Source organism: Mastigoproctus giganteus, chromosome 2 (genome assembly GCF_048544385.1).
Source record: "Mastigoproctus giganteus isolate SK-2022 chromosome 2, ASM4854438v1, whole genome shotgun sequence".
NCBI lineage: Eukaryota > Metazoa > Arthropoda > Arachnida > Uropygi > Thelyphonidae > Mastigoproctus > Mastigoproctus giganteus.
Genome location: NC_143576.1, coordinates 242603597 through 242631493, shown reverse-complemented (window position 1 = coordinate 242631493; position 27897 = coordinate 242603597). Strand labels below are relative to the sequence as shown.

At 38.0% G+C, this 27897-nt stretch overlaps 1 protein-coding gene across 3 annotated transcripts in view; it reads left to right on the top strand.

Moving 5' to 3' along the window:
* Positions 1-27897, top strand: part of LOC150090320 (chorion peroxidase-like) — a 73550-nt gene that overhangs the window by 30405 nt on the left and 15248 nt on the right. For 2 of the 3 annotated variants that reach the window (XM_090369077.1, XM_090369076.1), the window contains exons 2-8: positions 4921-5078; positions 6196-6325; positions 7590-7816; positions 9190-9363; positions 11711-11866; positions 14898-15002; positions 23139-23249. In XM_090369077.1, coding sequence (XP_090225203.1) covers positions 4922-5078; positions 6196-6325; positions 7590-7816; positions 9190-9363; positions 11711-11866; positions 14898-15002; positions 23139-23249 — 1060 coding nt within the window. In that variant the 5' untranslated portion in view covers position 4921. Of the gene's footprint in view, positions 1-4548; positions 4617-4920; positions 5079-6195; positions 6326-7589; positions 7817-9189; positions 9364-11710; positions 11867-14897; positions 15003-23138; positions 23250-27897 lie in introns of those variants that run through there. The other variant, XM_090369078.1, reaches the window with a different exon arrangement.

Sequence of the window (27897 nt, the reverse complement as noted above, 5' to 3'; positions counted from 1 at the left end):
AAAATTAGACAAAGATTTACATAATATTCTTCATTTTGCATTGCATTTACAGTACTTTACTGGGTTTATTTTACTTTATTTACCTTTACTGGATTAGCTTGATTCACTGCTCAAAAATCGTAAGCTATCTGTAATAATTGATGGTAAGTTTACTGTTTCTCAAAGTGTTCAAACCTCAAAGTTCACTCTTGGATCCGCTCTTCTTTATAGTTTATATTAATGATCAGCCATATTTATTTCATTATGTTAACGTTGAGTGGCAACTCTATGCAGATGATATTAAACTTTACAAAGTTATTTATTCTTCAAGACAGGGATGAACTCGTCTTGTCTTGATTCCCTCTTACTCTGGCTCAATAAAAATAACTTGCTTCTAAACCGATTAAAATATAAATTATGTCGCTTTCACTCTAATCGTGCAGTTAGATCGGCCATCTTTACTGATTATTGGAAACTCTCTAATTGCAAGTATTGATACATTCAAGGACTTAGGTGTCTTCTTTCGATCTGACTTTCAGCCCTCTTCCCATGATCATGTAATATCACAGACTTCCAAACGTCTTGGATTAATTAAGCATCCTTCCTCGATTTTCAAGGGTGACAAATTATAATTCTTCTCCACAATCATCTTATGCTTCCCATTTTTGATTATTGTGATATTACTTGGTCCCCACAACAGGAATATATTTCTCACAGACTTCAGAGAATTCAAATTAAATTCATTTAATTCTTATGCTTTCGAAATCACCTTGCTTTTCACCATCGAAACTGTAGAGTTCTTTGTGGTCGCTTCAGAATCGTTCCTCTTCACTCCAGACGACAACTCGAAGGGTCTCTTTTTGTCTACAATATCATAAACTTCATTGTCGATTCTTCTTGAACAAATACTTTCACTACACTCCGCTTGAATTCTAGTTTTAAAATTTCCAACTGCCTGTCCCTCGTACTGAACATGGAAATCCTCTTATTCGTTTTCTTCAGGTATTGAATAATGACAATATTGATTTTACACTTAAACCGTCTATGTATAAGAAATTGCTCTTTACTTTATTTTGTTAATCCAAATTTGGTGTATATTGTATTTTAATACTAGCGACCTTTTTGAATTGATTCTCTGTAATTCTCAGCGTTCTCACCATTATATAGGGTCTGCGTGCCCTGTGGGTGAGAAGTTTGTAAATAAATAAATAAATATAATCGTAATGATTCTTTTATGCTTATCGATTCGAAAAACTGGCCATTGGGAACGTTAATACATCCGTTTATTGACGAATTGTTTAAAACGAACAAGATAGCACGAAAAGACAAACATCAATCAGATAGCACATCTACTACAGCACTTGAACAAAGTATTCGTAAACATTTGAGCATTGTTACTGGCATCATTGGTGAAATTGTCACGAAGTCAAACTTCTGTTCTATGGTACGTTTGAGGAAATTGAAGCTTACATACAATTTGAGATTCCTGGAAAGATTTTACTGTTAATTCTTGTATATTGGCCTCCTCCTGTTTTAATTTAAACAGTAGAAGCATTGAAGCGTAATCCACATATGCCATGGGATAGAATTTCCCCATCAATTCATATAATCGCTGTGGGATTTTTTAACCTTCCTTCATCTCACTTACCTCTGGACCAACAAGACCTAATCAACAGAAGGCTATTTAATACAATGGCGAAATTTAATCTTTCACAATACTGTAACTGTCCTATTAGAAGTAAAAATTTCTTGGATCTTTTGTTTTCAAACGAAACGACAGTTCCTACTGTTATATCAAATGTCTTCTCTTCCGATCATAAAACCATTATTAACTTCATACATTCTATCTCGCCTTTCGTCAGTTTTAAGTATCCACAAAACTTTAGAAAGACCTCTTGTGATCAACAGATTCCCGCGATAGCTAATTCTTCACTAATTGGCATAGATACTCTTGTTCATCTAAATACAGCAATCGATTATTTTCTCATTTAATTCTCAGCCTCATCGATACCTACGTCTTGCTCTGGAGACAAAGGACAGCAAAATATCCATGTTGGTTTAATTAGAAGTTAATATCGGCTATTGCTTCTAAAACCACTTTACATACAAACTATATGCTTTCGAGAAACTCCCAGGATTATGAAGAATTTAAACGCGTTCGCTCTGATTGCAAAAATCTTCAAAAAACTCTTTATAGGAGGTACATTGATTCAATCAAACCTTGAATATCTCAACACAATGACTTAAGACCATTTTGGCATTTTGTTAACTCTAAGCGAACAACTCATTCCTCCAAAACAAATTTTGTTACGGTGTCCAAAAAGACAATATCAGATGCTTCTGATATAGCACCAGAGTTTCAAAGATATTTTATTTCTCATGAGAATAATTATAATACTCAAAATTATGGCTTCAGTTTTTTCACGTGTTCTAAAACTTTTTTCCCAACATGACCTAAACAACAAGACCTTGTAACGAGCTGCTATTAATGAACTCGATCTTTACAAAGCAATATGATCGCCAGAATTGAATGAATTTTAAGAAAAGGGAAACATTTTTAACATAATGCAATATCCTCTGACTTCGATTTTTTGGATGAAATTTTATATTTCAACAAGATAATGACCCGAAGGGCAGCTTTATGGTGTGCAGGGACTTTCTACAGAAGTGGTATTCCAAATTATGGTGTGGCCACCTATCCAGCTGACTTAAATCCAGAGCTTTTATTAAATAGCTTTTATCCTTGGGCTGTTAATAATAATTTTAACATAAAATAGCAAAATGTTTTGTTATGACGTAGGAAGATTCTCACACATTTCATATTAAATATGAATATTTTTTTTAATGAATGCAAATTAACAAGAGTCTCAGCTTATAAATATCTTGGGATAACTTTTAATTCTAACTGCAGCTTCTCATTTCACACTGCAGTAATCAAGCCGTAGTTGTGCTGAAATGATATTCGATATCTTTGGGTTCATCATCATTATATAGACCACTTTACATCTCCTCAGTTCTTCCCACTGTCGAATTTTCCTCTTTTATTTGGTCTCCTTGCCTCTGGCTCTCTGGTTGTCACTTTGGAGCGCATACAGCGAGATGCTGTAAAATATGTGCTTCGATTAGATGGCAAAATTAGACACTTTAAACATCGGAAATTTTTAAGGGCCTTTTTCATTACGTGGCTGAGTTAGTCGTCGGTCTCAGACGAGGGTGGCTTAGTTTTTCTCCCTGAAACCTGGGTTTTGCTTCTAGCAAACAGCAAATACTCACATGCCACGAATTCGGGATTTTGATAAAGTCAACTAATGCCAATGTAATTGGGTTTACTGAGACACGATACCACTGAGAGATATGAGATGAAGAATTTCATTTCAGTGAATATTGTGTTTTAAGGAAAAATAGACAGGGACAGAGGGGCGGAAGAGTGATGCTTTTCTTCAAAACTGTCTGAAGGTGGCAAGAATATTTAATAAGTAAGATTAAGGTAACGCGGATGTTGAGTCAGCCTTTTGTCATACTCCACAGCCAAATGACTGTGGAGTATGACAAAAATCTCTTTAGACAGATTTAATTTGCTAATAAATGCAGGTATCTCATTACCGATGACTACAGCCTACCTCTTATAGAATGGAATACGTGGACCGGAAATACATCAGATGATAACTTTTTATTTTGAACAAACTGTATGATTTCTACTTATCCCAGCAGATTCGAGAGTGCACATGAGGCTCTAGTTGTTGTTGTTCTTGTAATAGGGTTTAGGAGCATCGGCAACTAAGGCTATATTGTTCTGTATGTACTGTCTGTAAATAACATGTGTTCTGCGGTTGGTTTTCCGTTTGCTGGACGAAAACCCCCAGTTTTCAGGAGAAAAACCATGCTACCCTCGCTTGAGACCAACTAATTCAACCACGTTGTGAAAAAGGCCCATAAAAATTCCTCACGTCATTGATGGGACTCGAGCTCAGGTCTTTTCCACGCGGTGTGGGGAGGCCGGCGATTCTACCAACTGTGCTACCCACAAGAGAGGGTAGCACAGTTGAGAACCAGATCTATCCTAGATCTGGTTCTCATTAAGGAACCTAATTCTTGGTGTGGGGGAACCAGTAGATGGCAGTGACCACGATACTATAAATTAGGAGTTATCTGGTAAAACTTAGGTGGTAAAAGGTAAAGGCGAACGACTTAATTTCAAGACAGGGGATGGTGTGAGTTATTTTTTGAGATCGATTAACTGGAGAGACTACAGCATGGCGTCGGATACAAATATGTTATTGGAAATATTCAAAGGATTATTCCCCGAAGGAAGCCAGAAACGTATTCTTACAGTAGCCAAGTTCCGTAAACGCAAGATGGCAAACTCGAACTCAAGTGTTTTACATCCGGTGTGGGGAGGACGGCCATTCTACCAACTGTAATATACACGCAAGGGTGACGTAATTAAAGCCCTAGCAGGCAGCACATAAGCACCGTCTTTCCTACATTTGGTGAAAAAGGCCTGAGTTCGAATCCCATCAATGACAAGAAGAATTTTTAAGGCCATTTTTCGCAACGTGGCTGAGCTAGTCGGTCTCAGGTGAGCGTTGCATTGTCCCTTTCCCCGGAAAAATAGGTTTTTTCCATCAATGAAACAGGTAAGTCGACCACATAATACATGTAATTTATAAGCATAATATACTGACTCCTAACAGACTTAATTACTTTGGCGCTTAACACACATTAATATGATTAAAATGGAATTCTTCTGGCATTGGCCTGAACAAATTACGCTTGTTTTGATTTGAGATTATTGCTAAAATGAGGGTGATGTACAATGAAAAACTTAATAATTGTAATGAGAAAGATATAAGTTGAAAAATATGACAGAACCAGAAATTTTAAAAAATTTAATTTAGTTCTTTTTTAAATTTAATAAATCGGAATTATATATTTTTGTAGCATGAACTTAGCAGTCCTGATATTTCTCGTGGGTCAGTTAATGGCTGAAGAGTTAGGGGATCGAGTAGAAAGGGCTATCAGGGAACCGACTGCTGCTGATGTTGAAAAGGCATGCATCAATGCAGAACAGAAGTTGGCCCAACAAAAGAAGATCCAGTGTGAGTAACCATAAAATGTTTATTGAATTTTGAATATTCTCCCGTTTTCTTTGCGTATGAGAGGAAGAATAATATCTTTTTGGTGGTGGTGTGTGTATGTGTGTAAATATGACGAATGCGCAGAAAAGAAATGTTCTCAGGTCGCGCATATGAAACTCATTACTTTTCTGAGCTCGTTTTTTGTTATCAGTTTACTAAATATATAAAGCATGAATTATTGCTATTTTCTTATTATAAAGAGTAGAAACGTCAAATACGGACTATATTACAATTGTTATTAAAATACAGAAGGAAATAAGTAAAGTACATTACAAAAATGTTAACTGTATACTACGATCTGAAGCGCGTGTTGCTAGCTATTTGTTTATTTTATTAAATTGCAGAAGATCTGTGAAATACTGGTTCCACATAATTTTTTATTAAAAATTCAGGAGGAAATAAGTATAATATTACAAAGCATGTAATGAATATTGCATTATGAGCTTTGTGCCGTGATGTGAAAACAATTACTTTCATGTATTATTAGTAAATCAATTAATAATTAATTGACAACAACATGTTTAGTTATTTACCTTCCGCAGCCTCTTCTGCAGATGATGGAACACTACAATTCATAGTAAAATGTCTCAGCACATTTATCATAGACCCGCTTCCATCCATCTATCATCAGTGCCTTCCACAACACTTATTTCCCCCATTATGGAATAGATAGAAGGTTCACTCTGTTCCTAAAAACAACTTTCTTCTCAGGTCGACAAATTCAGGATCCGATCTCTGATAAATCAATCATCACAAACCCAGCAACAACCACAGTGTCCGTCCTTAAAGCAATTGCAATTTTCATTTGTGTCTTTATAGATCTACTATAGAATCACTACAACATACGAGGGGGTGGGCGAGAAGACATTCTCTGGTTCCTGGATTTCTTGCTCCATGAGAGGACGCTTTTGCTACAAGCCAATAAGCACGTCACCTCTTGCAAAATCACAACAGGTGTTTCTCAAGAAGGAACACCTTTCAGGCATCCTGTTCGTAGCAGTAATCGTACTACTGATTTAATTCAAAGATACATTAATTTGTCAATTTTCTCAAGAATAATGATGTTCTTTTCTTGCAGATAAAGCACAACCGATTAGCCACACAGCACAACGGAGGCACCAGCACAACCAGAAGTTGTCCTCTAAAGCTAAACCCCTGCAAGACACTGCATGTGTATTGGAATATGCAACCCAGGAACTACAGAGGACGTATGTGGCATTCCTTTGTTCATATTTTAATTATTTATATAACAGCACGTGCTAAGTCCTACGTATTTCAAACGTTACAGTGTCTTAAGTGTCCCAAAAGTCTGGATCCACAAAAAAAAAAAAAATACTTTTAATTCGTTTAGTACTTCAAATTCTATGATGAATTACTGAGTTATCAACGTTTTTAATTTACTGAAATAGTAAAACTCCTATTAGAAACGCGTTTCATTTTAAAAATAGAACTTTTTCTCTTATGGATCCAGATCTCTGGGACTTTTCATGCTGTACTCCATTATCTGTTAAAGTTAATTACGCGCAATAATTGGAATTTTGTTGTAAGAAATTATTAAATTTCTAGATAAGAATCTATTGGAAGTCGCACAGCTGCAAGTGCAATTACCGTTTATTGGCACCAATTTAAAATTCATTGAATGACTGCTGTCATCCACGCAACTACTGAAGGGTTAATAAACAATTTAATAAGGTATAAGCCAGAGCCAGCATTTGGCCCTGATGCGAGCATGGATCCATTGCTGAAGTTTTTATGAGTTCCTTCTAACAGGCAGAAGGAATTTGTCTCTAATTCCTCCTTCAATGCAATCGTCAGTTCGTCGTGGAAGTGAGGCATAATATTAGCAGCTGTCTGATCCAGTGATCCTGTTCATCCCAAAGGTGTTCGATAATGCTGGGACATGGAGAAACCATTTCCACAGAACTGCCAGAGTACGGGCACCACTGAATTTCACAAACCGTCACTATACGATGCGCCATTAATGGTTTTTTGGTAATGCAACCAGTGATCCAACTTCGAACCACGGAAACAGACCCATACCATAACCCTACATCCTCCAAACTTCATTGAGGAGACAGTGCACTGCTGTAGATTACAAGATTATAAAATCTTAGGGAATAACAGAAAACTGAATCTCATGGAAGTCGCCAAAGGGCAGCAAGTTACTGAATATTGGAATAAGTTGCCTCCTAAGTGGCAGAGGCAATGAGTCTGGCTAAGTTCAAAGAAGAATTAGATTATTACGATAAGGAAATAGGAATAGTATCGAATCTCTGCTTATTTTATTTTAAATTTATATTATTATTATCAGATAATACTAATAATACACAGTACGTAGAAAAGTATAGTTACGCTCATATTCTACAAAGTGTTTGGAATACGTGCTGAGGCAGTTAAGCTGTTGGGTTTAGGTGGTTTAGTCTTTGAATCGAGGAATCAAATAATCATGCTTAAATATCCTTTTTCTATCAGTTTAGGCCTCCGGCCCGAAGAAGTATGCCTTTTATCTCGAAAGGACCTGATGACTGGAACAACAGCTAGCCGGATTTATCGGCAATGCACGGCAAATTTTACTGGCACGTGCAGTTCCACAACCCGCTACAGAACAGCAGATGGAAGTTGCAACAATTTGCGGAACCCTACCTGGGGACAAGCCAACACTTGTTATCGTCGGATGCTTGAGCAGTCCTATGCTAATGGTAAGTTTAATTCAATGTAAGAATTCCTCATATTTTTCTGTCTTTTTCCTAATAAGTACAGAGAGAAAGAAAACTTTAAAGGAGCTGGCGCTCTTATCCGATAATTCTAAATCACACACAGTACACCATAATGGAAGGTAACCGATTTGTTCTGTAAACTGGTTAATAATTCGGACATCTCTGGTCCTTCATCTGGTTTAACTAAACGCAGCTACTAAAGCTTCCACATAAAAACCATCACTAAAAATAGGCAGTCTCCTTATTCATACAGGATATATAGATTTAATTTCTCAACTAAAGTGAAGTATTATGTTAATTACGTTTCCATTACTCTCTTTTAGTGCTTAACGTGATTTTTTTTTTATTCGCTGACTTTTAATTTTTTCTTAAACCTAAATTATTAGACAATAACACTGCCTTTTTGTACTCCAGAGAAATAGTGGCTATTGGCTGACTAATACTATTTTAAAGAATTATGTTAGGGAGGTAATACACGCTTGAATTTTATTTATTTATTATTACTGATGTTTCCAGGATGGGGCAGAAATGCTAAATATTAGAGAGAGGGGATGGTAAACAGAACAGGGTAGGACTGTGAAGGACAAGACCAGGATTATCAATGGTTGCTGTTACTATTATACAATAAAACATCCAGAGATCGGATGAAGAGACCTGTTCTATAATAAAACTTTGCTGGAATGTTCTCTTAAAGTATTAAAAGTTACTCTGGCTACTATAAATTAATGAAGAAAGTGGCTTCCCGTTAATTTACAACTGTTCAGGACTGGTTTTAGCACAAAAATGAGTGTTGATTGTTCGCAATAAGTTCAGAGACAGCTAAGGTCATGTGGTGTTGGTATATTGTGCTAAAAACTGCGTATATTCTAAGGTTTGACTGTTTTTCGGATGAAAAATCCGAAAAACAGCCAAAGTTTCCAATGGGAGGGCAAGTCATGTAATCCTCGCCGTATCGACTAATTCGTCGACTATGCGAAGAAGATTCTTAAACGTTTTCCTCATCTCAACGGCATATTTCTTAATTTCAGCTGGAGGGATCGAATTCGGGCCTTTTACACACTGTGGGATATAGAGACAATCTAAGTTATGTACATATATGATGTTTGCCTAAGTAAATTAGTACAAATTGTCATATTAGGATTATCCTAGAACAACCTCATCCACCCTTGTGTATTATGTCCATAAATACGTCCTTGAAAAGATGTATTCGTGTTCCTCTTCAGAACTAAGTGTGATGGTGTTCATGTATTTATTTGGGCGAATTTTATGATGAGACAATATAGAAAATGGTTTTCAAAATGGTTTTATAGAAAATGGTTTTCAAATTAGCATTTGATTTTCTATATCGATTTCAGGTATCGACTCATTTCGACGGTCTGTGGTCAACAATGCAGAACTTCCCAACGCCCGGTATATTTGCCAAACTATTTGTCCAGATGTGAACGTTCCAAGCTGTACTACCGAATTGTTTATGATATTTGGACAGTTCATTAGCCATGACATCAATTTGACACCCCAGACAACTACAGGTAAGCAAAAGAAAAACGAAGGTATTTTTTTAAGTAGCAATATTGAATAATTCCGATGCTTCTATCTGTCTTGTAGTTCATGCATGAAGGAAGAACGTTCGAGCAGTTGAATGAAATAGGGGAATGTTTAGTTCATAAAGCATATCGAGGCTAAGGTTTGTTAGCTATATTCGTATTTTCTGCTTTGATATTGCATAATTCATAACTACCCTCCAGATTTGGACGTTCCAAGCTGTACTACCGAAATGTTTATGATATTTGGACAGTTCATAGACATGACATCAATTTGGCACTTGAGTCCTCTACAGGTGGGCAAAATAAAAGAGAAGATATCTTTTTACGTAGTAATATCGGATAATTTCGCTGCCTATATCTTCTCGCTCACGCATAAAGGAAGTACGTTTGAGTAGCTAAATGGATTGTTTGATTCATAAAGCATATCGAGGCCAAGGTTTGTTAGCTATAATCGTCTTTTCTGCTTTGATATAGAATACATAAAAATTTCAACACATCTTAATTCATAACTACCCTTCCAACTTTTGCATCACTGATTATAATTCCATCGATCTTCCTCTATATTTCGCGTTTATTGTTCACACTATCGATTTAAAGCCAGCAATAATTGTGAAAATGTTACAAAGACACCGTTTTGACGATTCTTTGAAGTGGAGAATGGCAAAATGGGTGCAGGACAAAGTGAAGCCGAATTGACAAGTTTTCCAAATGTGACATGCAGCGTGGTAAATATACCGCGGAACTAATTTCAAAACATTCAGACCGTTTCTCGAAGACCTGTCCGAGGCTGTAATCTTCCACGCATGACGATCTTTATACAAGTATATCCCTAATTGCAAGTCTTCTAAGCGTGCTGGATCTACAGGCGTGTCATATCAAAACATACCGCCTATGTAAGGCTTCAAGATGAGAGAAGCCTGATTCACGTGAACAAGCTCTGTGTTTTCTTAAACCCTATAAAGAAAAAAAGCTCATTTGAATTGATGCCGACAGCATGTGGATGGAACCTAGGAGAAGTAGGCCATGAGACGACTTCATTGACGAGTCAAGTTGGATTACTTGAGGGATGTTCTGGAATATTAGGATGGATTTGCTCTTCCATGATCCTTTGGGGCATCAGCCGTCAAAATCTCTCCAATCTGAAGTCGCCACTAGGTAGCGCCACGTATTTATTAAAAAATTTTTCTACCGCTGGATGCAGCCGCATAAATTTTGTATAAAATCATTTTCTTTGATCTTCACGAACTAGTCTGCATATTTTGTGGGCTGCTGAGTAACTGATCCACTAATCCGGTGGGATAATGAGACTTTAAATAGTGAAAATCATCTCGTAGAATGTAATAAGTGACATTAGCAAAATAAATAAGGCGTTAATTCTTCATTTAATCTCTTATTATTGAAATCTCGATCTTTTTCAATCTGCATTAGAAGGTGACGACTTAATTTTTTTAAATTTTCATATTAACAAAACTAGAAAATAAGTTGCCACCATTTTTATTTTAATTTTTAAGCTAAGCTGTAACGAAGTTTAATGTATTTTTATTCCATGAATTTTATAAAGCTTCAAAGATACACTTTGTTTTTTAGATATTATGTTTAATTAACTTTAAATATTTCAAAATATAAACGGAACGGTTATTACTACAAGTGAATTAAAAATACAAACTTAAAACTCACATTTAAAATCTCTTTCTGCTCTCCACACGAATAATTCCATTTATTCATCCAAAGTTAAAATTATCTTCAAGATGAATTACTGGAATATTTCCTTTTTGAAAACAAATGGATATTTTTGTTGTAAAGATAATGAAAATCAGTTCACATTTATTGGATAATTTTGGAATTCAAGAGGTTATTTATAAAACGTTTCGAAATATAAAAAAAAGACAGTTTTATTATTTATATTACTTATTTTCAGTTCTATTTTTTATCAGATATATCCAACGGATAATAAAGTAAGAAAAATCTTTAATTATTAATTAAAGTGATTATTTAGTTTTAAATTCATTAAGAATATCTAGAGGTTTAGACATTTAAAAAAATATGCAGTAGTCATCACTTGTTACATTCTACGAGTTCATTTTCAATAAGAAATTTAGTTTGTAGTTAACATCAAAGAAAATATTTTTAAAATAAAATTTAAATGGCGGCATCCAGTAGTAGAAAAATAAATATGTGCGCACCCTAACGGCGACTTCAGGTTTCTCATGGCTGATGTTAATGAGGTATTAACTAGATTTTTTTACAAACATCAAGATTTTCGGTTAACTTATTGACTCCTTGCTGTGATTAAAATGATAATAATACGAATTCTTTCTTTTTATTTTTGCAGAAGATAATCAGGCCATCCAGTGCTGTCCAATACAGACTAATCAACACCCACAGTGTGCACCCATTATGGTTGCGGCAAATGATGCATTTTATTCGCGGTTTGGAGTGAACTGCATTGATTTTGTGCGTTCAGTTCCATGTCCATTTTGTCTCCTTGGTAAGTCCAGGACTGCTTTAATATAGATTAACGCAATAAATCTAATAAAATGGAAGATAAATAAAAAACATACACATTTCATAAATGTACACGCTCTTTATAAATCAGAAAGTTTATTAATTTGTATCGATCGATACAAATTAATAAACTTTCGTTCGTATTCTCTGATATTTTTTGTTACACCATTGTGCATTTCAAAACTTCAAATGACAAATATCACACTGAGTATCAGTGGATTCTAAGGTATCTCGAAACGAACAAAACAATAAAAACTCTATATATTTTCTTTTTACACAAAAGCAAATACGGCCGTGAGGTACCAGTGTACTGTGTCCATACAGTCTGCGTATTCAATGCCCAATTTTCCTATTTTGTTGGATGAAAAACTCGAATTTCCAGAGGAGGTTCGGAAGATCAACTTCGTTCAAGACTGACTTAAGTTTGCCATCATGTGAAAAACTTATCAAGTTCCTTTCCAGACCGCTCACGTATTGACTAATTAACATGTGATTGTAAAAATAAACAGATATTTTGTGAATTCATAAAAACAATAACGACATTATATTACTCTAATTTCCAAAAATCATGCAAATTAGCGCTTAGGGTGGTCACCTTTTGCTACTATGGCAATTTCAGATCGTGTTAGACAACTAGAAATAAAACCATTAATACAAATAATCCAATTCATGGTGCTAAACAGACATAAGTGTCATTAGAGGTTCCCTTTTTCACCTAAGATGTGTCTGTGTCACTTTACCAATCCCAGATCAGCAGTTTGCAATGGGTTTAGGATTTATACTGTTCACTGACAGGTCATTACCAATACGAAGTATTATATCGTTAGATATAATCTCCTAGAATAAACCATTTTTGTTTGATATTGATATAGAGAGAAACAACAGAATTGAATTAGTGACCTTCAAAAATTTGGTTATAAACATCTCCATTTTGTCTGGAAAAAAATGTGAAATACCCATCTCCAAATACAACTGCTAGAATACATTCTTGTACTATTTGTTACTTGGAACCTTAACTGTTTCTTGAAAGCATTTATGAAATTGCTCACCTTTCTGCTGACTCACATTATCAGGAGTATGAAGATTTCAGTTTGCCTGTTTTTCTGGACGAAAAGCTGGACTTCAACTAACTGACATTTCATTAAAAACACGATAACTTGGAGGCCAGTCCCAATGCGATCATGTCACGAGCAAGAACTATTGTTCTAAACAGATGGTAAACAGATAAGCAATGGTGGCACACCTCCCAAAATAAACACTACCTCTGTTGTCTATCGGAATATATTCTATTACATACTATATATCTTCACGTACATACTGTTTTGAACATACTGCGTCATATAGTTTGGTAACGATTGAATCAATTACATAGGCTGCACTTTTCACAACAAGAGAGAACTGCAGAGAAGGTTTGGAGGTAAAAAAGGTAAACTGCAGCCATTATCAACCCACTGCAGGATGGAATCCTCCTCAATGATTCATGTTGAGGGAAATGGACCATAATCTGCCACGCTGGTCCAGTGCAGGTTGGCAGACCAACCGTATTTAGCAGTCAGGGGCTTGAATCCCGGTCTACTCAAACATGTGCTACTGCAATCCTGCTCTTGACCACTCGGCTACGGAGGCCGTTGGGGAGGCGGACCTAATTCTCTCCTCAGTACAATGCAAAAGTGACATCAAACCAGAAATATTCGTATCTAATCACGACTCAATGGCAATTCGGTATGAGCATCTAGCAGCCATGTTTGAAGGAAACATAGCAAAAGAATCACAGTGGTAACATCGCCTAAATTAAGGTAAAATGAAAACGTAATCTTAATGCAGTAAAAGAACACCTCACTATGAAACTTCTCCTTATAAAGTTTTCCTAAGGTTTTCCTAAGTTCTTCGATAACGGGATCAAGACAATGGATTGATTTTATAGGGAGATTTTCAGATACGTTCCTGCAGGAATTGTATGCCAACTGATCTTTTATCAAAGGTTGCATGAATAAGTCACAAGTTATAATAGTGGCGAACTCCTTCAAGTTGCAGCTCTCAGAGTCCAGAGAGTGTAGAGTACCCCAATGTATATATTCTTATAAATTGCAGGTGTTCTCCAGAAAAATAGGCAAACAGGTCTGTTTGCCTGTTTTTCTGGACGAAAAACCAAGTTTTTGGGAGAAAAAATCATGCTGTCCTCGCCTGACACCGATTGACTCAGTTATGGAATGAAAAAATCAAATAAAAGTTCATCGGATCATTGACGGGATTTGAACCCGAAACTCCCTCCCCCGTCGATGTGGGAAGAACGGTGATTATAACTACTGTACTACCCCGAAGATAAGTTTCTGACTAGGACCAATAGAGAACTAATTCAGCCCATGTATAACATGGCCGTAAATTGGGTGTGTTCTCTGGTCGATTTTTCCGTTTTTCTGGACTAAAAAATCCAAGTTTCCAGGAGAAAAAAACGTGCTGTTCACACCTGAGACAGTTTGTTTTTGACTATAGACCTATTTCACGTGTCTCTTGCTTGCCTATTGAAGTTTTCGCAAAGTGAAATGCCTCCAGTATTCCCATAACAAATCCGGAAGCACCAGTCATTTCAGGTAGACTTCAAAAGAAATATTAATTTAAAACATAAGAACTCTTTCCGAAATTATTTTTATTAAAAGCTTAATTATTCCTGTCATTTAAATTCCAAGGAACTCTGTCTTGACAAAATGTCGAATTGATTTCGACGCTTGGATCTCATGTTGCTCAAGTGTTAGCCTTCATGATATGAATTTTTACACGTAATCACGAACAGAACTTAGTGATTCCACCTTATAAACAGCACCAACGGAGAATGATTTTCTATAAAGTGGAAAAAGTTTTCAAAATAGCATTGAAGAATACAAACTGAAGGTTTTATTCTTGTAATTTTTTTTGTTTTTGTTTTACACAAATAATTGTTTTTATTCGTCTAAACTGAAGTTTTTAATAAGTTATTTCAAAAGTGATTCAGTTATGCGTATTTTTATTTATTTCAGGACCAAGGCAGCACTTAGATCAGGTGACCATGTTCATAGATGCTTCTGCAGTATATGGTAGTTCAGCTGAAGAAACTGCAACACTCAGAGAAGCAAATGGAGCGGGTAAGTTACCTTTCATCGATGCACCCAAGTAATTTCTTCTTAAACAGGATTATGTAAAAAGGCAATTTCAATTTCAAGATATCGGTCTCCTTCAAATAGTACACTGCTCGACAAAATTAACAGAACATGTAGAAAACGTGGTATAACTCTTGCAGCGTGCAATTAAGGGGGACAAAATTTGGTATGATAGTGTACCATAGAATAACAAGGAAATGAGAAGATAGCAAGAAACTTCAGACAGGTATAAGGGACATTTATAGGGGGTGTATAAGATTAACAAAATGGTCACATTACAGAAGTCGATACAAGATGCTTGAAAATATGGTCACATGACATCAGTACGTCGTATGTTTCCCTCCAACGGCTAAATAGGCTTGGCAGTGGTGAACAATGCTCCATACAAGGGTGTCTATAACGTTCTTTGGCAACAAATTCCATTCTTCCACCATCGCAGACTTTAACTCACCAAGTGACCGAGGAGTTGACTGTCGGCGTGCAATGCAACGCCCAATGGCATCCATACATGTTTGATCGGATTTAAGTGTGCTGATTGTGCTGGCCACGGCAGTCGTTGGATATCTTCACTTTCAAGATGTTCCTCCACCAATTGAGCTCTATGCGCAGTGGGGTTGTTGTGCATAAAAAGAAACTCTAGGCCAACCGTACCTCTAGAAAAGTCGCACAGGGTTCGAAGATCAATACTCGGTACCTATTCGTGGTTATGGTACCCCTATCAAAAACATGAAAGCAGTTAATCTGTGGGGGTGGTACTTGCTTATACTGTGGGGGGTGTGGGTATTATTGTTTTTCTTGGTTGCCCTAAATTTCTTTATATTTTAATTATTGTAATTTATCCCCTTTTTTATATGTATATCCCCGTAGTCCAATCCTCCCACTTAGCATCTGACTTGTTTGTTCTGAGAAGATTACCAGACCCAAAGGGGACCCCAATTATTTTAGGTATTTTTCTACCGGATTGGCTGAGTTTCGGAATGACAGACTCCAACACATGAATGAAAAATAAAACAATGTTTATTAACATATCATACAGAAATTAGCAATAGTATTTGGTCAAACTATATTTGGCTGGTGACGTGTTAATTCATTAACCTTTATATGTGTAAATATCTTGTTCAAACTCAATTGTTTCATCATCTGATATCCTATTCTAATACACATTATTATTCATTATGACATGGTGTCTCTTCATGTTCTTTACAGGGACTTCAATAGGTCGTGTCATACACTTTACATAGATTCTTCCCACTCTTCTCCTGAACAGTCTGTATAATAAACCAACAACTACCTGCCAATGAACTGGCTCACAAAAACCTTCAGAGTTCGTGTCTCAATTTGTAAAAAAATTGCATTTATTCAATTAGACACCCTTTCTGCATTCAGGTCAACAGGAAATATTAATCAATTCAATTTAACATTACCCTTCAGAACAGTTAATCCTCTATACCTTTATATATAACTTATTAATTAGCCCCTACTCAAATCAGAAATACTCTCCACAAATCAACTCATAATAAATTGAAATTTCAACCTTCAATTTCATACATATTATAAAAACCTTTCCCAACTTTAAACAATTCTCAGTTATCTATTATACCCTCTCCTTCCCTCAAGCATTTATATGAGGAGCTTCACTTCAAATTATAGGCTGCGTCCGTCTTAAATACATTACCCCTTTATTCATATATTCATTACTTAAATCTCCCTCCTTAACTATATATACAAATTTCTCCTAAAGTCCTCTCCTTAATAAATTAAGTACACCTATTTCGGTAAACTCTCTAGCACTTACGTGTTTGGCCTGGAACTTCCCTCTCTGCTCGGCTTCCTTTCATATCGGTCATTCAGGTACTGGAATGCGGGGGCGCTCATTTGGGGATCTCGGTGATTATGGTGTTTCCCTACCGGGTACTGCACGGCTGGAATCAATCAGTGTCGCGTACTCTTTACCGGTCAGCATTTCTTCTTCCATGGATAGAGGGGTTTTCGAGTAGGTCAATGGTTCGACCACTCATTCGACTGGCTTTGCCTATATAATTCTCAGGGTGTGATTCTTCCTTCTTCCTCACTACGGCTTCCATGTTTACAGGTGAACATTCCTACGGGCTGTCGGGATATGCAGAATTTCTATCACTGCTTCCATCTATCTCAGGTCTGCAGCTATCACCCAAATTAGACTACAGCTCTGCTTTGTATCGTTCTCAAACTCCTTCAAATCATTCTCCAGACCGCTCCGTGAACTTCTTCCGACTCCTCCGTGTACTTCTTCCGACTCCTCCGAAAACTTCTTCCGAATCTCACGAAAACTTTTCCAGAATGCCCCGAAAACTTCTTCCGAATGCCACGAAAACTTTTCCGAATCTCCCTCTCAAAATTCTCTCTATTTTCTTCCTGGCCAATAGGAGATCTGCACATCCTTTTTCCTGTGTTCTCATTTGTCTCCTCTCCTCTTCCGTGGGCGGGTCTTCTTTACTCTTTGTGTCCCCACTTCCGTGGACCTCGAACATACGAGAACAATCCAGAAAGAGAAGCGGAAGTTCAGGTCAACTGAGAAGCGTCACAGCTCCTCCCGTGACCTCACGCGCGCACACCTGGTGACGTCGCCTACCTCTAATAGCGTTTCACCGTGAAATCTTTAAGAGGGCCAGCTTAAGCACTCTTGGCCCTTACTATGGTGCATCTGCTTCTGTCTTAATGGGGATTTGTCATGGTATATTACTTTCACTGACTCGTCAAAGAACTTCCATACAAACAAGCTACAACTAAACAAGGAGTAACTGGAAGGTATTTTTGAATTCCAGTGCTACTTAACTCATGTTGTTTTTACCAGAAAACCACTATTCGTATTACAGTTAAATTCTCATAATATTTAACCATTTTTATTAATTAATGTAAGGACGGGTCCTTACAAATCGTTATTCCACCCCACACGAGAACACCGTCTCCAACGTAAGTGTCCCTTTCTGTGATATTGGAAGGTTGGTACCGAATTCCTCTTTGTCTCCATTATTTTGTCAAAAAAATTTGACAAAATATATTTATAATACATTTATTATTTTAAATATTACTGTTTTTTTTATATATATGCCTTTACTTTAGGGCCACAATGAAGTACTGCAAAAACTCGGCCCCCAGAATCCTGTATTGCACAAGAGAATAACAAGGTTATGGTAGCCCCTATCAAACATCTCCCTTTATACTTATAATTACTTCCTTATGCATGGATTAAGGATAAAAGTTTGCTTTTATTCCTTCGTCCTGCTACTAGATATACGTTAATCAATACCATTCAAATTACATCTCACCCAGATGCAGCCGTTCTTAAAAAAATCTCAGGTAAAAAAAAAAAACCCTGCCTTAAAATAAAATATTTCTAAAAATTTAATATTTCAAAAATAGCCTATACTATCCTATTTGGAAAAAAAATTACAAAATTGATTTTAAATTTCAAAATGAGAACAGAGATCCAATACAAGGAAAAATCACAATAAATTATTAGCATTTGTCCGATTTTCGAAAATTAGCGGGTCTCCACTACACAAGTTGTCTGTCCAACATGTCTAATAAAGTTTCGAGACTTTAGGATCTCCATAATGTTTTTTTTTTTACGCTATGAGAATAACAAGGGTGACAAGACTAACCAATAACATATTGAATCAATATGGTATTCATGAACATGTTTACTGCACCAGTTTCGACCAGCTCTGTGATGGTTTGGAGTTAATGGAATTTATTTATTTTATTTATTATTATTATTATTTTTGTACTTTGTTGCGACCTCCAAGGTTTCCCCTATACGCCCGGGGTTAATGGAATACAAACCACCGGCTTCCTTGCGTAGAGTTCACTTGGATTGAGCCTTCTTAACACAGTCCGATTGGAAACGTTTTCACCTTTGGCCGCAGCAACCTCAAGAGACACTAATGACAGGACATCGCAGAGTTCCGTCTTACTGTTAGAGCCAGATAGCGGTCTGTTCTGGTTGACGTATCCCTCGGGCGACTTTGTCCAACTCTTCTTGTAATGGTTCCTCTCTCTCCTGAAACTGCTTTGCTTAACTGGTTATCTTATAAGCTGGCTTTCTTGCATCATTTGATTCTACCACTACTGCTACACACTATTTTCATAAAAACTATTAGTTTTAGGTCACCCGAATAATTAATGTGCTGTGTGTCTTATGTCTGCTAATTGCGTGTATTCTATGGTCAACTTGTCTGTTTTGCTGGACGAAAAACCCCAGTTTCGGAGAAAAATCTTGCTGTCTACGACTGAGATCGACTAACTCAGCCATGGAGTGAAAAAAGCCCATTACAGTTCCTCGCGTCATAAACAGGATTCAAACCCGGACCTTTTCCACCCGGTGTGGGGAGGACGGTGGCGATTCCACTAGCCTACCCGCGCAGATCACACTATTTCTATTGTGTAGATTCGACACTGCATGACCCATTAATTAAGCCAACATGTCACCTCGTCTTGCGACTGCCTGGCTTCAAGTCGCCCAACGGCCCGCCATCTCAAAGATCCATCTAAAGAGGACGATGACGCCATCGCGAGTACTGGAGATGTGGCTATCCCACTGAGAAGCCAAAAAACCAGAATGAAGTGATGTGACCGCAACCTCTGTTTTCGTAGGCATGAGAATGGCTCTGTAAGGTGATAGATCCAATTACTATTGTATACAGTACTTGGAATTTTAATGCCAGGCTGCCTATTATATCAAATAATCGCCTTCGGCTACACTGTTCATAATGAAATATTCATGAAACACATTTTGTTCTATTAATCTATTAATTTTTCGGGCAGTGTAGTAAATATGACTAGTCACATCTCGGCAAGTTCTTGTTATATTCCTTGTGATAGACTATTGAATTGAAGTACTGTACAAGGTTTTCTATAGCTAATTAAATACACTGGTCAATAAATCTTCAATATTTTTTTGTTTTTTTGATAAAAGAATTTTTTCTGCATTGTTTTGCATGTGCAGAGTTGAGCTATCAGTATTAAGAATTATTTTGATCAAGTTTTGAAATTATCTGCTATGTCATATTCTATAAAATACGCTGCAGGGACCTAAAATGGGATAAATAAAGAACATGCACTGTACTGTTTTAATATACACTGAGTGATCACTGAATTATGACCACCCCTATGAACACTGAATGTGACCCATTGACCACATGAGGTACGAGAGTGCGGAGTTAGTCGACTTACGTAGCATAGATAAGGTGTCAGTGGTTCAGTATGTGGTAAAATTCCGAGCGTGATGGGTAAAAGGAAGGATTTATCGGACTTTGATAAAAGGACATATTGTGGGTGCACGATGAGCTGGTGCCTCAATTTCCCAAACGGCTGAACTGGTGGGGTGTTCAAGAGCCGCCGTAGTTAAAATGTACCAGGACTGGAGACAAAATGGTCAAACAATGACCCGACGGAAAAACTGCAAAGGTCAGCGATAGGTTGATGTTAGCCATGAGTGCCGGGTCCGAATACTCGTACAGGCGAACAGGAGCAGCACAGTTGAAGAGTTGACTATTCAATACAACATGGGCCAACCCGGAACAATATCTGGCATGACCATGCGTCGCACATATGGGCTATACCAGCAGACGACCCCTACGGCATCCTCTCCTATCCAAGGTTCATCGGCGTAAAAGACTCGCCTGGTGCAAAGAGCATGCAAGTTGGACGTTGGAAGACTAAGAAGATGTGCTGGTCGGATGAGTCACGTTATTTACTCCACACCGTGGATGGTCGTGTACGGATCTGGCGTCAACAACATGAGGCTCTTGATTCATCATGCATGGTATCAAAAGTGCAGGCCGGTGGAGGCGGTTGTATGGTGTGGGGCATGTTTCACTGGCAGGAACTTGGACTCCTGGTGCATGTGGAACAAAGTATCAATAGTCTCCGCTATCGTCAACTGATTGCTGACTGTGTACACCCCGCTGACGTTACACTTTTTCCCGAATGGCGATGGTGTCTTCCAAGATGACAATGCGCCGAGCCATCGGGCACTTGTTGTGCAGTGTATGGTTTGAGGAACACAGTTCTGACTTCCAGTATATCGATTGGCCTCCGAACTCCACCGATATCAACCCTACAGGGCACTAGTGGGACGCTATGGAAAGGCACATCAGGAGTCTGGATACACCAATCACCTCCATACCTGCATTGCCTATCGCATTACACACAGCGATTACACACAGTTGACCATACCTCCCGAACGCTTCCGACATCTTGTTGAATGAATGCCACTTCGCGTCGGATAGCTGATGTACTGAGGGCAAAAGAAGGACTTACGAAGTATTAGGTAGGTGGTCATAATTTAGTGATCACTCAGTGTATCTTATATTGAAAAACATGTTATATTATAAAAAAAAACTGGGTTTCTGTAATCAGGTTAATTAATGATTCATCTCTAACAAAGCCTCTCCATTCTCTGTCTATGAGACAGAGAATGGAGAGGCTTTCATGAGCACTGTTCTTCTGAATTTGCATCTGTAAATCCTTCACTCGCTCCCAAACCACTCCGAACACGTGCTGCAACCAGTCAAGATCAATTTAGTGTCCAACTTCATACTCACATAAATAACTTTGCTTCTTCCTCATTTATCCCTTCAAATTCTGGTTTCTGGTACAACCTTCCTTCTCATGTATTTCCTGAAAATTATAATCTATAAAATTTAAGTGTAATATCAACAAGTATCTTCTGTCTTTTCAATCTCCAACCCATGCACGGTACTAAATGTTCTAATACCTTCTGTGTTTGAAGTTTTCCTTAAAAACAGTAGATAGGTCGAATAAATTTAAGGAAAATTTTGACAAATTTTTGAAAGGAATGTGCAAATAAAGTAGCTTTTTTTTTTTTTGGCGCTGCGTAAGCCTTGCTTCCTTTTTCTTACTATTTCCTTGTTCTTCCTTGTTTTTGTTTCCTTGATCAATACTAATACTAATACAAAATACTGTTAACTATTAAACTGTAAATAAATTTTCGTATGGCATCGTACTTGTGAAATGCGTTGTATACAGTCCTTTATATATTGGCCACAGCCAGAAAATGAATCATATCCCAGAATCCCCTGAAATTCGCTCAACTGTAGTTTTGTAAACAGAAGATCGTTAAAGAGCAAGATTACTGCTGATTGGCAAAGAGAACATAATAATTAATTTCATTAATGTCAACGAATTACATTCGCAAATCATGAAGAGTGATTGGTCAAGAATGAAATGTTAGTTGGTGGTTAAATTGGGGCTAAGATTTCCCTCACTGATAAAGATGCTGCATATTGTTGATGAAGCTATTCAGAAGCCCAAGTGATGATGATGACTAGTCTATTGAGTGCATTTCCTAATCTCTGAGAGGCTATAAAGAAGGGTTTAAGATAGTAATAGTTTTTCCAGCAACATCGCAAGCAGGCGCTACAGGATATATTGGTCAAGATCGATAGATATTGATGGTTATGTCATGAAAATAGTGGTGTTCATTTCCAGATAGCGGCTAGTCAGCATGGAGAGATGTAGTTGGGCATCGTGTCCCTATAAGATGAAATTATCCCCATTTGTGCCTGAATGAGGCCGACATAGGTAGGACAAGATGTCATCGCTGTATCTCTGTATGGTTATTGGGACCATGCAGCATTGGTGATTTTGAATAGAATACTTGCCCAGCCTCATAATAAAGGCAGAACAGACTTTTCTTAACTGAAATGAGGTCTGAAAGCAACCAAAGTAGTGTTGTGTACCTGCCTTAGTAACAAATTGAAGAGAGAAATCATTATTTCTGGCGCAATATTTATATGGTCACTCCTCAACCAGAATATAAAAAGTTTTGTATAAAGAAGCAAATCTTTGATATCTGTCAGCGAATCCTATGTTAATCAAGCTGGGAATTCTATGCATTTTGTTTAGAATTTTTGGATTTTCTGTTTTTGCCTTATCGGGTTTCCCAAACAGTAGTGAGCCCTACACGAAGAAGTGCTTGAAAAGAAAGAAGATCATTTAATATGATGAAACTCGTGTTGTAATTTTGGTACATAAGGAAAAAATTCACATCTTGAATAAAAAAAGAAACCTTGAAAGATTCAAAGTTCATTTAGTGTTTTCTTTTCATTAATATAGGGATGTTATTAATTTCAACGCCCAGCCCTTACGGACCCCTTTTACCTTTGAGCAACGATCCGAATAACGACCAGTGCAGCCGGGGGCAAAATGAAAGGTGTTTTATGGCAGGTAAGTGATTTATCCTTTTTTTTATAATATCACTGAACAAAATATCTACATATATACACTGGTGTTTAAAGAAGGCGCATCACCCCTTAAAATTGTAATTGTCGTCCGCATAACGTAAACATATGGCAACGTTTCTTACAGATTGCATCAGAGAACATTGACACGCGTGGGTGATGATGTAATATTGCATCAGCTGTTACTTTCAGCTATATAAGCACCCTCTGCAAGAGTTGCAGTCGTTCCTTGCTTGTGTCAGGATGGCGAGTTACGTGCAGTTAACGCCACGAAGAAAGAGTGCTATTGTTGCTTTATGTGAGGAAGGATGTTCTTCTCGTCATATTGCTTACAGAGTGTCTTGTAATCAGTAAGTAGATTTCTTTTCAAACTCAACAATACTGCTTCTGCTGATAGGAAAAAAGGAACCGGACGCAAACGATGTCTATGCCAAAACAGGACCGTGTTTTGAAGCGCATATGGCTTATAAACCGTAAAGCTGCTTCGTCTGACCTGAAAAGAGAATGGGAAGAACATAGGAGTGGTAGCAAGTGAAGTAATAATCAGAAGACGCATCTTCAAAAATGGACTTGTAGCCCGTCATCCTAAGAAGAAGCACCTCCTCACACAAAAAATGAAAAAGGGGCCCGATTAATTTGGTGTAAAGAGCATGTCAAATGGATCCCCGGGCAGTGGAAGTCAGTTATTTCTCGGATGAGAAGAAATTCAACTTGCATGGCTCTGATGGGAGACAAACGATTCGCCGTAGACGTGGTGAAGACATACTGTCTGGATGGTATTCTGGAAGAATACCATCTGGAAGAATACCATCCAGACAGTATGGTGTCTACAGTGAAATTCCCTACCAGCCAAATGATATAGGGGTGCATTTCGTGTCACGGAGTAGGTCAGTACTTAGCATTGCCTTAACTATTAATTAATATCTTTTGTTTATATTTCTATTTGTGTCATTAATGTAATATAACGCAGAGAAAAGGGTTAGAAATGTGAAATTCCTAGGTGATGCACTTTCTTTGAACACCAGTATATATATATACACTGAGGGATCACTAAATTATGACCACCCCTATGAAAACTGAATGCGACCCGTTGACCACGTCAGGTACGAGAGTGCGGAGTTAGTCGACCTATGTAGCATAGTTAAGGTCTCAGTGGTTCGGTAGGTAGTAAAATTCCGAGCGTAATGGGTAAACGGAAGGATTTATCGGACTTTGATAAAGGATAGATTATGGGTGCTCGACGAGCTGGTGCCTTGATTTCCCAAACGGCTGAACTGGTGGGGTGTTCGAGACCCGCCGTAGTTAAACCAGGGCTGGCGTCAAAATGGTCAAACAACGACTCGACGGCAAATCTGCAAAGGTCAGAGAAAGGTTGATGTTAGAGGTGAGCGCCAGGTCCGACGACTCGTACAGACGAACAGGCGCAGCACTGTTGAAGAGTTGACAACCCAATACAACATGGGCCAACCCGGAACAATATCTGGCATGACCATGCGTCGCACGCTCGCACGTATGGGCTATACCAGCAGATGACCCCTACGACATCCTCTCCTAACCAAGGTTCATCGGCGTAAAAGACTCGCCTGGTGCAAAGAGCATGCAAGTTGAATGTTATAAGACTGTAAGAAGGTGTGCTGGTCGGATGAGTCACGTTATTTACTCCACACCGTGGATGGTCGTGTACGGATTTGGCGTCAACATGAGGCTCTTCATCCATTATGCATGGTATCAAAAGTGCAGGCCGGTGGAGGCGGTTGAATGATGTAGGACATGTTTAACTGGCAGGAACTTGGACCCCTAGTGCATGTGGAACAACGTATGACTGGTCTCCGCTATCGTCAACTGCTTGCTGACTGTGTACACCCTGCTATGTTACACGTTTTGTTGAATGGTGATAGTGTCTTCCAAGATTACAATGCGCCGAGCCATCGGGCATTTGTTGTGTAGGAATAGTTTGAGGAACACAGTTCTGACTTCCAGCATATCGATCGGCCTCCGAACTGCACCGATATCAATCCCATAGAGTACTTGTGGGACACTATGGAAAGGCATATCAGGTGTCTGGATACACCAATCACCTTCATACCTGCATTGCTGACCGCATTACACACAGCTTGGTTGGCCATGCCTCCTGAATGCTTCTGACATCTTGTTGAATGCCACATCGGATACCTGCTGTACTGAGGGCAAAAGGAGGACCTTCGAAGTATTAGGTAGGTGGTCATAAATCAGTGATCACTCAGTGTATATACAACCAATAGAAAATATGCACTTCTGTCATTATCGAACTTATGAGTGATTGTAGTTATTATTTACATGAAACCAAATTAAAATGATTCTGAACGTCTACAGTCGTGTGGGATCCATCTCGGAACCGCTCCAAATGCAAGTATGTATTATGTACCGTAGAGTGTCAGATAAGTAAGCGAAGATTTTTATTTTTATAGATTAGCTCCTAAGACTAAAGAAATCCAACCACAGTGTTGCTGGTGGTGTAAGCGTATCAATTTCCATTTCGTTCTTTTTCATGGCGACCGGATTAAACAGCTGTTCAAGCTGCGTTTACTTGAAGTCCAAGTAAATCTGTAAGACGGTCTGCATGAGAAAGTCTAACGATCGAGAATTTTGGTCATTCGAGTGCGTAAGATTGAAGTACTGACGAATATATTGTTGTAACCATTTTTTTACTCTTGTTTTTGATTTTCTTAAATGACATCGACGAAGGGATAGAAGACGTGATGTCTCAATTTGCAGATGATGGAAAGATTGGTAAAATAATTATAGACTCAAATAATTATAGACCTGTTAGTTTAACTTCTGTTCCGGGGAAAATAATGGAGTCACTGATTAAAGAGGTGATACAGAATCACCTAGACAAGACAGCAGTAATAGTTCAGACACAGCATGGGTTTGTTAAGGGTTTGTCATGGGTTTGTTTGACCAATTTGATTGGATATTAGGATGTGGTCACAAAGCAACTGAATGCAAAATATAAATTTGATATCATATCCTTGGATTTCGGGAAAGCTTTTGATACTGTTGCACATGGAAGGCTACTGTACAAATTGGAGCAGTATGGCATTAAGGGCCAGTTGCTACAATGGATAAAGGGATGGTTGAGTGGGAGACGACAGAGAGTGATAATAAATAGACATTACTCTACGTGGACTAATGTTACTAGCTGAGTCCTCCAGGGTTCGGTGCTGGGCCCATTGTTGTTTTGTGTATTAATCAATGATATCGATGAAGGTATATCGGGCTTAATGTCCAAGTTTGCAGATGATACAAAGGTTGGCAGGGTTGTTAATGACAGTAAAGACAGTATGCTACTGCAACAGGATCTAGAAAAGTTAGGCAGATGGGCTGAGAAGTGGCAACTGGAGTTTAACATTGACGAATGCAAAGTACTCCATATGGGTAGCAGTAATCCAAGAGAAACGTACCAACTGTGTGGTACTACTCTCAGGGAGGTGGAAAATTAAAAAGACCTAGGGGTAATTGTGCAGTCAGATATGAAGTTCTCTGAGCAGTGCAGACGGGCTGCCAGAGCAGGTCATGGAGTTTTGTCAATGATATATAGGAATTTTTCTAGCGGAGACAGGGAGGTGATTATCCCTTTGTATAAGGCAATGCTCAGACCACACCTCGAGTACTGTAGCAGGTCTGGAGGCCTCATTTTAGGAAGGATATAGATTTGCTAGAACGAGTACAGAGAAGGGCAACAAGATTGTTAAAAAGAACAGAGGGGTGTACTTAGGAAGAAAGGCTTAAGTCCTGCATATTGCAGTGTTTGGAGACTAGGCACCTGCGAAGTGATCTGATTGAGGTGTATAAGGCCTTGAATGGTTTGAGCAAGCTCAATGCTGACGAGATACTTCCGGTTGGTCAGATTGAGAACCTGAGGGAGCATAGATTCAAATTGAGGAAAGACATTTGTAGAATAGATGTGCTGAAGTTTGCCTTTAGCCAGCGGGTTGTTGATTGCTGGAATACACTTCCACCTGTTGTTATGGAAGTTGATATCTTAAATAAATATAAGGCTGAACTAGACAAAGATTTGGAGTGAAACGAGAAGGTGTTTTTTTTTTTTTTTGGCTGATGCTGTATAAGCTTGCTTTCTTGCATCATATGACTCAAATAATGGTAATACCAATGCAAAACAGTGAATACTGTAATCACCGCCAAGCAGAGCTTCTTCAGACTGACCTAGATAGACTTCAGGGATTGTCAGAAAAATGGCAGCTTTACTTTAATCTAGCAAAGTGCAAGGTCTTACACCTGGGGAAACAGCAACACCAGAATAGCTTATACACTTGGTGGAGTTGAACTAAGAAAGGGACTTGGGAGTTACACTGTAGACAGATTGCAAAAACGCCCCATGGTGCCCTATCATTGATTTATCGTACATTTGCTAGTAGAGATAAGAAACGTCATAATCCCATTATATAAGGCTATTCTTAGACAACACTTGGAATGCTATGTGCAAGTGTAAAGACCGCACCTAAAAAAATTCGAGCTTCTTGCAAGAGTTCAAAGACGGGTGATCCCTGGTGAGATCGGCTAAAGGGCGTCCATATGAGGAAAGACTTCGAACAGGAGCGGATTAAGGTCGGTTGAGGCCCCCGGGCGCAGAA